Consider the following 12669-nt stretch of genomic DNA (forward strand, 5'->3'; position numbering starts at 1 on the left):
ATATTAAACACTCAATACTGCGATAATGTAAGTGAAAACCCCAAACTCAGTCTCTGAAACAGTACATGTGAAGGACCTCAAATCGTTGGTGCACTTTTCTCCAAAAGATTCAACATCAACAGACCTCAGTCAGACTGTACTCACAAATCCTCCGTATTAGGGCTGCACAATTAATCAAATTTCTAATCGCAGTTACAATTATGGATGCCACAATTACGTATTTGGATAGGTAGATACTACAAGAATAATTTGTTATTTAGCGCAGTGCCTCCATTTACAAAAACCTATACTCCCGCGTGTTTGAGAGCAATAGAAAACAGGTTGACAAAATTAAAGTTCTAATAAACCCTGAGGTTTATTAAATAAAATAATACCCAAAAAAACAATAAACTAGTGACAGAATCACATGAATAAAGTTTATCAATTATCCCACTCCACAAAGTGTTACTATATTCAAATACTTCAACCCTTTAAGAGACAAATAAAATAAATTTAAATAAAATAAAATAACCAAATATAGTTGAATCAATTAATGAAACGTCAGTTACCTCAAATACAATGAATCAACCTTATTCAGAAACAATTGGTACTCACTGGGAAACTGAAATGACTTAAACTGACTAGTATGAAGTCAAATAATTCTCTTCAAATGAACTCGTATGAAAAACTATTAATCTTACTCGTTTGTACCCATATGACTCTCAACTGAACTTGTTTCCCACAAACAGAATCATTAATAATCAGTTCACTTGTTACAAATGTTAATTGTCTACCTCCTTTCGTTTAAATGAATCAAAACAGATATTAAACACTCAATACTGCGATAATGTAAGTGAAAACCCCAAACTCAGTCTCTGAAACAGTACACATGAAGGGCCTCGAATCGTTGGTGCATTTTTCTCCAAAAGATTCAACATCAACAGACCTCAGTCAGACTGTACTCACAAATCCTCCGTATTAGGGCTGCACAATTAATCAAATTTCTAATCGCAGTTACAATTATGGATGCCACAATTACGTAATCGTTCAAAGTGGCAATTAATCGTTCAAAGTTCCACTTATGTTATTCTGCACGCTTAAGATATGTTTTTTTCTTTCTACGTGTTATCTTAAGGGTTTTTCCATTGTTTTAGTTTTAGTGTAACATTATGATACCATTCATATTTTTATTTAAAGAAGAAGCCAACCCGATGTATATTTGACATTTGAGGCTTAATACTATAGAAAAGCACTAAAGGTTTTTCAGTTAGAGTGTTTTCAGCTTGTTTATTTTCATATAAAAATACGGCATGCAGTTGTATCAAACAATGGTATAAACATAATTCAATGTAAATTGTGATAATCGTAATTAATAATCGCAATTACAATTTCAAGGGAATAATCGACAATTATGATTTTTGCCATAATCGTGCAGTCCTACTCCGTAAGTACGTGTATAAAGCTTGACGGTAGTCCCAGGTCCTGACGAGTCCTCTTGCACATGGAACTGTCCAAACGAACAACCTGTCGAGTCGCCCAGGCGCATGAAATCAGTCCTCTGACAGGCCGTGGTGAATCCGGCGAACAGGCCAAACGAGTCACTCCACTCTGCGATTGAGCTGGACCAACAATTCTCTCCACTATCTGTACAAAATATCCGATCGCGCCGTAGAAAAATGGACCAATCACTCAGGACAGAGAGTACAAAGGTTCTCGTGACCTACTTTTTTTTAGCCCCTCCCCTCCCCTTGCCGGCTTCCATTGGAAGGGCACTGTCCATCAATCACCCGCAGTGAACACTTTCATTGGGTAAAGCAGGTACAATTCAATTTCAACACATTTTACAGAACTTCATATACACAATTATTACAAAGCTTATATTGACCTGAATTCTGTAACCAGAGAAGAAAAAACTGAAAAAGAAGAAAAAGAAAAATTATTTTGATACAAATAATCTTGCTATTTTGCCAGTGTTTTTTTTATTTATAATCCTATATTTTCAAGGGGCTACATCTATCCACTATGAACTCACGTTCTGGGTCTGGATGATGCAAGATGGGTGCAGTGGTGAATTGTTCTTTCAATTGCTGGAATGCACTCTTGGCTGCCGGTGATCAGGATAGACAGAGTCCCTCCCCTCTTAATCATGGACATCATAGGACTAAAGTCTCTGATGAAACATCTAGAAAAATGAACAAACCCAAGAAAACGTTGCATCTCCTTCACCATAGTGGGTTGAGGCCAGTTCAAAACTGCTTGCACTTTGTGATCGTATATGGCCACGCCCTCCGGGCTGATTACATATCCAAGGAATGTCATCGATGTCTGGTGGAATTCACATTTCTCAGCTTTTGCATACAATTGGTGGGTAATCAAATGCTGAAGGACAGCTCGAACATGACGAATGTGTGTCTCGAGGGAATCTGAGTAAATGAAAATATCATTGATACTATGACCAATCTGTTGAGCATATTGCAGAAGACGTCATTGATGAAGGCCTGAAACACGGAGGGACTACTGACCAGCCCGAATGGCATAACCCGGTACTCGTAGTGCCCAGACACAGTGGAGTAGGCCATTTTCCTTTCATCCCCTTCTCGAATACGGATCAGGTTATAGGCACTGCGTAGATAAAGTTTTGTGAAATATTTGGCTGTGTGAAGCTGTTCAATTACTGCCGTGACTAATGGTAAGGGATATTGAAACTTTACTGTGATCTCGCTCAGACCTCTGTAATCGATGCAAGGAAGGAGACCTTTGTCCTTCATCTTGACAAAGAAGAACTCAGCGGAACTCAGGAGATGTGGAGGGATGAATGAAACCCTTGGCTAACTCCTCGATGTAGACTCTCATGGCTTCTGATTCGGGCTGAGATAGGGGGAAGATTCTGTCTTTAGGAGGGGTTGTACCAGGAAGCAGCTTGATGGCACTGTAGTTGGGTCTATGGGGAGGTAATTTGGTGGCTTTGGTCCTACTGAATGCCTCTGCAAGATCAGCATACTCCGAAGGCAGGTTGGGCACCGAGGGGGACTCTATTTTGACAGTGGCTGCCTGAAGGGTTTGTGGTTCCACAGCGTGTAAGAAAGGTCTCTGGCAATTCTCTGACCATTGTGTTAGTCTGGAAAATTTGAGGCTCGTGAAGTTGTAGCCAGGGAAGTCCAAGAATTACTGGGTTGCCATTTTAATTTTTTTCTTATTAAACACAGTAAATTAATGCATTCATTAGACAGGACTAGTTCATTAGTTTGATTATGAAGTCACAACTGAAGCAAAACCAAATTTTGAGAGCAAATTCAGATGATGTGTGCTGCATGAATTAAATGGTAATCGAAAAATCAAAGCAATATTGTTTGACCAAAACTTCTGTCAAGAGGAGAATCAATCAATCAATCATTCAATTAATTAATTAATTTATTTATTTATTTTTGGCTGAAACCAACCTGAAATTTTGTAGTTTAGAATAAAATCCAACTCTTAAAGATGCAATACAAAGTATCCTGAGAATGTGGTTACTTTTTGTTACTTGTTCAAACATTACAGACAATATTCAATCCACTGGACAATTTGAATCCCAAACACTTACTGTGTAAATGTAGCCTTTGACTTGTTGCCACCTATATCAGCAACTTTATAACAGTATGTTCTTGATCATTAAACTTTCCTCATCTTTAATATTCCGTGAAAGTATTTGGCATTTTTCCATTGCTCATCCTCTCTTTCTTCTCTTTCTTTCTGCTGAGGGTCACCTTCTTGGCTGAGTAGCTCTTTATTGATGAGCTGGGAGATTTGTTGAACTTGACAGGGGGAAAAAAATTTAAAAGTTTAATTACAGTGAGTTTGGAGCTTCTTCAGTGGCGTTCATAAGAAAACTTTAAGAGGAACATAATTTAAATCACAAAGCTAAGAATATCACATGCGGACAGAAAGTCAAACCCATTTACATTACCACTCTTAAATGTTACATTAACATGCACTGACAATTAAGGTGAATATCTAAAACCTCATACTCTTCTATCTTCTGTACTTTTTAAAAAAGTTTTCATTCCTTTATCCAGTGGTTTAATGTTGCCCCCTTTTATGCTGATTCATCAAGTGATTTAGCCCTGAGAGAAAGCATGAGAGACTCAGAAGGCAGGAGAACAATCAAATAAGCCCCCACATACACCCATACTTATGCAAATATGCACACATACTCAAACATATTCACCCACAAACACACTCTCACCCTTCAGATTTTGCTGCAAATTCACTTGTAGCCCACTGAAAAACAAAACACATTGACAAAAAAAAAAAAAAGGTTAATGGCCTTTTGACAGCTACTGTGAGACTTACCAAAGACCCTTAAGAAGCTGCAAACTGTCTACAGGATTTCTATAATAAGGCTGGCAATAAAATATGCAAGTGACACATATGTTTTGAAAAGTGTAAATCTCATTTTAATACTCTTTTATGTGGAATGATTGACCTGGTCTTGTTGTAATTTGCAATAGCACCAAACATTTTCTGTCCATATAGATAAATATGGACTGGAAGCTGGTTTATAACAGTAATGGCACTTGCATGCAATGATTTTGGAAAGTAATGATGGCATGTTACCTTTAATGATTTAATGACATTTAAAGGTTTTCATTTCAGTGTCATTTCAAGGGTTTTCAATCTTTTTTTTAAGCCAAATGCCCTTAATTATGATAATCTCTTTTGCAAGGGACACCCTATGAAATAAAATGCATTTTCATGTGCAAGGAACCATTTAAACTCTGAGAAAACGATTATTATATTTTATTATAAAGACAGCATGCTTGTTTAGTCATGTCACTGTTATAAGCCAGAAGTATTCATTAAAATATTACTGTACTAGAGTTAGTTATTAAAATAAAAAAAAATGACGATGAAAAAAAATGAAAGAGATTTGTATTCAGTTCTATTAAATTCAATGAGTTCTAACCTGGCCTAATGGTTAGAGAGCCAGGCTTGTAACCCAAAAGTCATGGGTTCGAGTCTTGGTACTGGCAGGGATTGTAGGTGGGGGAGTGAATGACCAGCACTCCACCCTCAATACCACAACTGAGATGAGACCCATTAGCAAGGCACCGAACCCCCAACTCGTGTGCTCACTGCTGTGTGTGTGCTTGGATGGGATAAATGCAGAGCACAAATTACACGTCACATCCTTTCCTTTCCTATATATTAAAAAATAAAATACGTAAGGAATAATTGACAATGGGCCATTGAATTATTAGAAAATAATGCACACCCGAGGTGGTGATGGGGCCACGACGCGAAGCATTATTACCTCACTTAAATGACAAGTAGCTTTTAAGTTGCTAAACTATTTTACAGTTAAAATTGTCAGAGTAGCACTAACAACACATGCACATATATGTTTCTGTGTGTGCGAGTGTGTCTGTACTATATGTGTGCATTTGTAAGGGAGAGAGAGAGCGGGAGAAAGAGAGTATGTGCTTTCCATACATAGTAAAATACAATTTTGTGGCAAAAACATGGAAATATTTTGTGGTTTTTGTCCTGTTGTTTACTATATTTATTTGCTTGGTTAGTGTCACTATGGGTTTTAGTTATTTTGCTGTTTTAGGCTGTAAGGACATTTGAAATAACTGAAATGCTTTGCCAAATGATTTAAGTTATTTCAAACTACAGGGCTGTTGAATGCTTGAATCAGCCCTGTATTATAAAATAAAATATTGTATTTATATAATAAAATATTTTATTTTGTAAAATCTATTTTTAATTTCTCTCAAATTTTCCAGTAGCACCACCCTTGCCTCCCTGATTTATAAGATTTGAGAAATTTGGAGTGAAAATAAATTGCAATGAAAAGCATTATACATTTACTGTGATGGCTGCAACATATATAGGTTGACCCTTCTATCTCCATTTTTATATGTGTGTGTGTGTCTTCCAGGTGGCGGAGCAGTTGATGACTATAGCATATGAGAGCGGGGTTAACCTTTTTGACACCGCAGAGGTGTATGCTGCTGGAAAGTGAGTATGACTCAGCATCAGCAAGATTACCCATAATTCACTTTTCTCCATGAGTCATTATTAACATCTCTGTCTGTTACAGAGCTGAAGTCATACTGGGAAACATCATCAAAAAGAAGGGCTGGAGGTACGGTTGATTTGTGTGTCAAGCACACCTGTGTAACTGTAATACAAGATAAAGGAGGTACAAAAAAACAAAAACAACAACAACAAAAAGATTGGAACTGGAGCTTTTATTCCCTTTGTAGTTGTTGTGTACCTGCTGGCTCTGGCATCGGTTACGTGTCATTATTCACACACACTTTTTATGGGGACTTTGATCACTAGGATCCTGCTCAGTTTGTATCACTTAATCAATGCCAGCAGACGAATGCATCCTGGTGAGGGCTGTTGCCATAGCAACAGATGACAACCCACTGTGATCACCATGACTTCTGGAATGACTCTGTGCTTTTGCTGACTATGAAAACTATGAAAAATTACTGCTGATTTGTCACTTGAAGTGAGATTTATTATTTACTGTGAAATTCACAGAAGTTTCCACATTAGCTGTGTAGTGGGGGAAAGAGTTAGAAATGAAAAGTTGAAAGCAGAGTACATGTTAACCTGCTATTCTTTAAAAATGTATTGGAAACTATGTGCCATTTGTTCCCAGTCGTAACTATGACTTTAGGGAGCATTCATGTACATGATGCAATTTATGTTGATAATAATTCCAAATACATGAAGGTAGCAATAATTCAGCAGGCAACCAGTTATCAACTGGAAAATAAAAAAAGTGTATTAACTCTTGACAGTTCTATAATGTAAAAGTTAATAAATAAATAATGATGTTATTTCCAGTTATTTCACCTCATCTGAAAGATCAAGTCAAGTGCATTGAAATATGGGAAACACTGTAAATTTCAATTTGTCAACTTCACTTGAAAAATTATTGCAAACCTATTGCCTCAGAACAATCTAGTTCAGATTACTTAGTAAATTCAAGTTTTCATAAATTGGCTCATGAGTAAACTTATTGTGCAACCTAATTAGATTTTCTAAGTAACGTAAACACATTGAAATTTACAGTTAGTATACATTGCGGTTAAAAAGTTTTGGGTCAGTTTAAGATTTAATGCTTTCATTCAGCAAGGATACACTGAATTAATCATACTAAAGTAAAACATTTATAATGTTATTTAAAAAAACTTATTTCAAATAAATGAAACAAAATATATAAATGAAAAGTTGAAAGCAGAGTACATGTTAACCTGCTATTCTTTAAAAATGTATTGGAAACTATGTGCCATTTGTTCCCAGTCGTAACTATGACTTTAGGGAGCATTCATGTACATGATGCAATTTATGTTGATAATAATTCCAAATACATGAAGGTAGCAATAATTCAGCAGGCAACCAGTTATCAACTGGAAAATAAAAAAAGTGTATTAACTCTTGACAGTTCTATAATGTAAAAGTTAATAAATAAATAATTATGTTATTTCCAGTTATTTCACCTCATCTGAAAGATCAAGTCAAGTGCATTGAAATATGGGAAACACTGTAAATTTCAATTTGTCAACTTCACTTGAAAAATTATTGCAAACCTATTGCCTCAGAACAATCTAGTTCAGATTACTTAGTAAATTCAAGTTTTCATAAATTGGCTCATGAGTAAACTTATTGTGCAACCTAATTAGATTTTCTGAGGCAATAAGTTTGCAAGATTGTTTAAGTAACGTAAACACATTGAAATTTACAGTTAGTATACATTGCGGTTAAAAAGTTTTGGGTCAGTTTAAGATTTAATGCTTTCATTCAGCAAGGATACACTGAATTAATCATACTAAAGTAAAACATTTATAATGTTATTTAAAAAAACTTATTTCAAATAAATGAAACAAAATATATAATGTTTTAATGTATCAAATATTAAGCAGAACATCCCTAGGTTACGTATGTAAGCATGGTTCCCCGAAGGGAACGAGATACTGCATTGGGAATGCTATGGGAACGCCTCTGTGTGACCGCGTACTGAAGCACGTGTGAAATCAGTCCAATAGAATAGCAATATGTCACAGGCAGGTGACGTAGAGACCAGGAAGCTATAAAAGCGCATCCAGTGAAAACTGGGTCAGCTTCTGACAGGTCTGACAGCGTCGTGTTGCCTTCGGGGAACCATGTTTATATACGTAACCTAGGGACGTTCCCCTTCAGGAACTCGAGTTGTGTCAGAAACGCTATAGGAACGGGAATACCAACTCTGTCATACTGACGAATGCCTGTCTAGTGTGAAGACTAACACACATCTAAGACAGAAGCACTCTAGAGCCCGGAGTAGTTCCCAAATCTAGGTTATAAAACCTGACAAAAGTGAGCGGGGTAGACCATCCGTGCATAGATACACAAGATAAGAGGGCCTTCGAGGCCACCATACTCCTAGTAGAGTGGGCCCTGACCCCAAAGGTGACGGGAGGTCAGAGGACTCATAGGCGAGGGAGATAGCCTCAACTATCCACCTGCTTAACGCACTGGACACACTAAATTAAGCTTCTCCTGGTCTGGCTCCCGGAAGGGAGGAGGACAGAATGCACTACCGGCCATGGAATCTGACTAGGCACCTTTGGCACATAACCAGGCCTTGGGTTCAAAAATGCTTTGACCAACCCAGGTGCAAAGTCCAGACATAATGGGGCCACTGAAAGGGCCTGAAGATCACCAACCATCTTAAGAGAGGAAATGGCCAGAAGAAACACTGTCTTAAGTGTTAAAAACTTCTCAGAAACCTCCTGTAGAGGTTCAAAGGGAGCCTTAAGCCCCTCCTGGACCAAGGCCAGATCCCATGCCGGGACTTTAGTACATAGAGCAGGCCTCAACCTCAAAGCAACACGGAGGAAACGGGTTACCAACGGGTTCCTTCCTAATGATAAACCCTCCAAAATGGAGTCGTAAGCAGATATAGCTGACACGTACACCTTTAGGGTGGAAGGAGTCAACCCTTCAGAGAATCGTTCCTGCAGGAACTCCAGCACTGAACCAACCAGGCAGTTAGTATTCAGCAGTGTTTGCCATCACAGGAATACATTTAATTATAAAATAAATATGAGATTCCCTTTTAATAAAATATATTAAAATAGAAAACAGTTATTTTAATTTGCAGTGATATATCACAATATTACTCTTTTTATTGTATTTTTGATTAAATAAATGAAGCCTTGGTGAGCATAAGAAACTTCTTTCAAAAACATTAAAAAAATTAAACTGACCCCAAGCTTTTCAGTGATCGTGTACATGTAGCAGGTATCTTTTATCTGAATAGAGATATGCCATTTCTAAATTGTATGAAATATGCACAAGTATTATGGTAGAATGCCATTCCAAAGATCGCCATGGACTCGCTTTCTCTCTTTTTTCTCCCTCTCACTTTCTCTTTCTCTTTGATACATATCTCATCAGACTGAGTTGTAGGGTTCATATCTGCTCTGTCCCCAAACTAATTTAATCTGGCCACCTTTATAAGCTTCACAATCTTCTGAGATTCAAGATCTGTATTACAGATCATTCTGTTATGCTGACAAATTTGCTCATCCCACTGCAGTGAACATACATGAATATCACATGATCCCCAATCAAAGTTCAAGAACTCTGTATGGATCTCTTCTGTAAATGTTTGATGGATATACATTAAAGGTGAAATGACCCCTGAGATCCACAGTTTTAATGAACAGAGCAGAGACGGTGTGGGACTAGTTTGTCCTCTCTTCTTTTTTCATCAGTTTACTTTCATACTCAATCTTTTATATCTTCCCAATTTATTATTTCTTTCTCTCTCTCTTCGATATTCTAATTTGTGTCCCATTGCCCATTTCCCTCATAAACCAATTACTACCTGCCAAGTTTTCTTTCATTCTCTTTCCTTTCGTCATCTTTTTCATTAACTCATTCCCTCTATGGAGATAATGGTGTGAAGTTCATGTGTTTCTACACCAGCTGCTCGTTTGCTACACAGTGACAATTGTGTGTGAAACACAAAGCCATTGAATTCACTTATAATATGACATCTGGCCTAAAATATTTGTTCAATTTCACAGCCCCAGCTTTCTTGTTTAAAATCGTAATTATTTTGTAAGGCCAAAATTTAGAGGGCATTTAGAGTCGTGAATGTAGGACACAGCAAGAGTTCACACCAGTGAAAGCTCATTTACACCCATTTACAATGCAGATGAGAGTAACTCTGAGAGACCTGCAGATTACTGCCAAAACAGCTACAGGCAAAGGTTACACATGTATCATCACTGAGCAATAGCATCACTATCTCTGCAGTTCGGCCTCAACAGTCTGCTTCCTGTTTGATGAAGTCATGAAACCAATGAACAAGGGACTAACTGGTCAAAATAGATAGAAGCCATTCGATATCTGTCTGACTTAAACCAAAATATGTATTTTTATAATTTTATCTTTCCGATATTTGCATAAAAATGTCATGTTCACTACCATTCAAACATTTGGGGTTGGTCATATTTTTTGTCAGTTACATTTAGACTGAAAAATCTAAACTACAATGTACACAACTCCTACAGAAAATATGCTTTAAATCATATTTTAACTATAAGTGATCAGAGAATTACTAAATCATTTTCAACTTGTCACTCCATAATTTATCCTTTTCTAAGATGTCACTGCTAAATGGCAGCTCATTGACATTCTTTGGCCCAAATAAAGTAATAAAAGCTGCAAACTGATTTGTTGTAAAATTGTATGATGAACTGAAAAAAATAAATTAATAAAATTGAATTATTTACATCAATCATTATCACTAATTTTAAAGTCAGTGCATGGTGTTAGTGTTTTCTGTTAGATTTAATTAGGGGTAACAGCAAAACTGCATAGCAACATATGGTACATTAGTATTGTTTTTATTCTACAGCCAAATGAAATTAATATAGCATGGAAGATTCAATGTAGGATTCTTGTTTAGATTTTTAATACATTTATTTAATAAAAAATACAGTAAAAACGGTAATATTGTGGAAATATTATTAGAACTGTTTTCTATTAAAAAACATATTTTTAAAATGCAATTTATTCTTGTAATTGCAAAGCTGAATTTGCAGCCATTAGCCAGTCTTCAGTGTCACATGATCATTCAGACATCATTCTAATATGCTGATTTGGGGATCAAGAAACATTAAATAATAATCTCATTATTATCAATGTTGAAAACAGTTGTGCTGCCTAATAGTTTGGAGGAAATGTTTTTCAGAATTCTGGGGGGAAATCCCTTTGAAATAGAAATATTTTGTAACATGTCTTTAAAGTCACTTTTAATCAATTTAATACATCCTTACTGGATGAAAGTATTAATTTCGTAAAAAAAAAAAAATGCATGCTTACTTTGGACTTTGATTAACCAACTTTTTGCTTAATTGAAAGCTATTATGGAATGTTTAAGTGCAAATCCTAACTCACTTTTCCCTCTTTCCTCCTATCTTTTCTCAAGGCGATCCAGTCTGGTTATTACCACAAAGCTTTACTGGGGTGGAAAGTGAGTAAACTGTCATTTTTCTCATTGTGGATGTCACGTCCAGTCATGACAACTTTTATTTCATAACTCTCACACTGTTGCACATTCTAAAGGGCAGCACACTTAATGCAGACATCCGTGGATTCCCACATTTCATAAATGTAATTACAAACCTTGGTTCAATCAAGCGCTGACCCAGCATTTTCTGTATGAGTAAGTATTCTGGAAGTAAGTGAGCAGAAGTGCAGCTGCAGAGCTAGATAAGACTAAAGAAAAGGACTGTCCCATTTCCCCACAAATCCTCTCTCATGAATAATAATCAGAATTGAAATATGCCATGGTTTTTTTTTAATTAAAAAATGAACATGCAAAAGGGCTAGTTTGAAAGAAGAAAAAGATTTGCAATAAACTCTGGCAGAAGGAGGACATGTCTCATATGCTAGACTAAACTTAGCTCTGTCTAAAATTGTGCTTTCTGATGTACATCTGTCTCTGTGTTTGTCTCTTTTTTTGCCACAGAGCCGAGACCGAACGAGGCCTTTCTAGGAAACACATTATTGAAGGTAAAGTATAGTACACACATTCAATTTCTAAATACTCTCACTCTGTGATCATAGCTTGTGTGCATGTGTGTTTGCATGTGTGTGACGTGTTCAGATCCTGGGCATTGAGTGGATTTAGTGTTAGTGTCGCTCTGGCAGGCAGAACTAACAGATAACAGGACTAAAAACAATGTAGAAGCAAGTGACTCGCGAAACGGCATCAGTAACTGAACACACATTGCACAGAATCAAGAATCAGAATCATGTGCTTCTGACTCTCAAAAAAAAAAACAATAATAATAATAAATAAATAAATAAAATAGCATCATTTTCCCCTGATTTCATTTCATCTGACACCAACAGGCACCTTGAATTGTGATGTTACATTTCAGCATGTTGTGCTTACATCAAAATAATGGTTCAACCTATAGGATGTAGCATTTGGACCAATCAGACACACAACTATTTGTTATATTTAACAAATAATATCTAACGCCCCCTCACCTAACCAAAGGGCCAACTATGAGGGTCTATGGACCCTTCCCCCGAAATGCATCTAACACCTCAGAAAGGCAGAACAGGCCTCTGGTTCCATGGCAACCAATGCTGATATCACTGGTTTTATTGCCCAAAGGAATG

At 36.6% G+C, this 12669-nt stretch overlaps 1 protein-coding gene across 1 annotated transcript in view; it reads left to right on the plus strand.

Annotated features, from left to right (window-relative positions):
• LOC107705090 (voltage-gated potassium channel subunit beta-1) overlaps positions 1-12669 on the plus strand; it is a 56847-nt gene that overhangs the window by 19014 nt on the left and 25164 nt on the right. The window contains exons 3-6 of the mRNA XM_016508239.1: positions 5903-5982; positions 6065-6109; positions 11465-11509; positions 12008-12051. Coding sequence (XP_016363725.1) covers positions 5918-5982; positions 6065-6109; positions 11465-11509; positions 12008-12051 — 199 coding nt within the window. The 5' untranslated portion in view covers positions 5903-5917. The remainder of the gene's footprint in view (positions 1-5902; positions 5983-6064; positions 6110-11464; positions 11510-12007; positions 12052-12669) is intronic.

The sequence above is a fragment of the Sinocyclocheilus rhinocerous genome, unplaced genomic scaffold (assembly GCF_001515625.1).
Source record: "Sinocyclocheilus rhinocerous isolate Xijiao unplaced genomic scaffold, SAMN03320098_v1.1 scaffold2537, whole genome shotgun sequence".
Taxonomy (NCBI): domain Eukaryota; kingdom Metazoa; phylum Chordata; class Actinopteri; order Cypriniformes; family Cyprinidae; genus Sinocyclocheilus; species Sinocyclocheilus rhinocerous.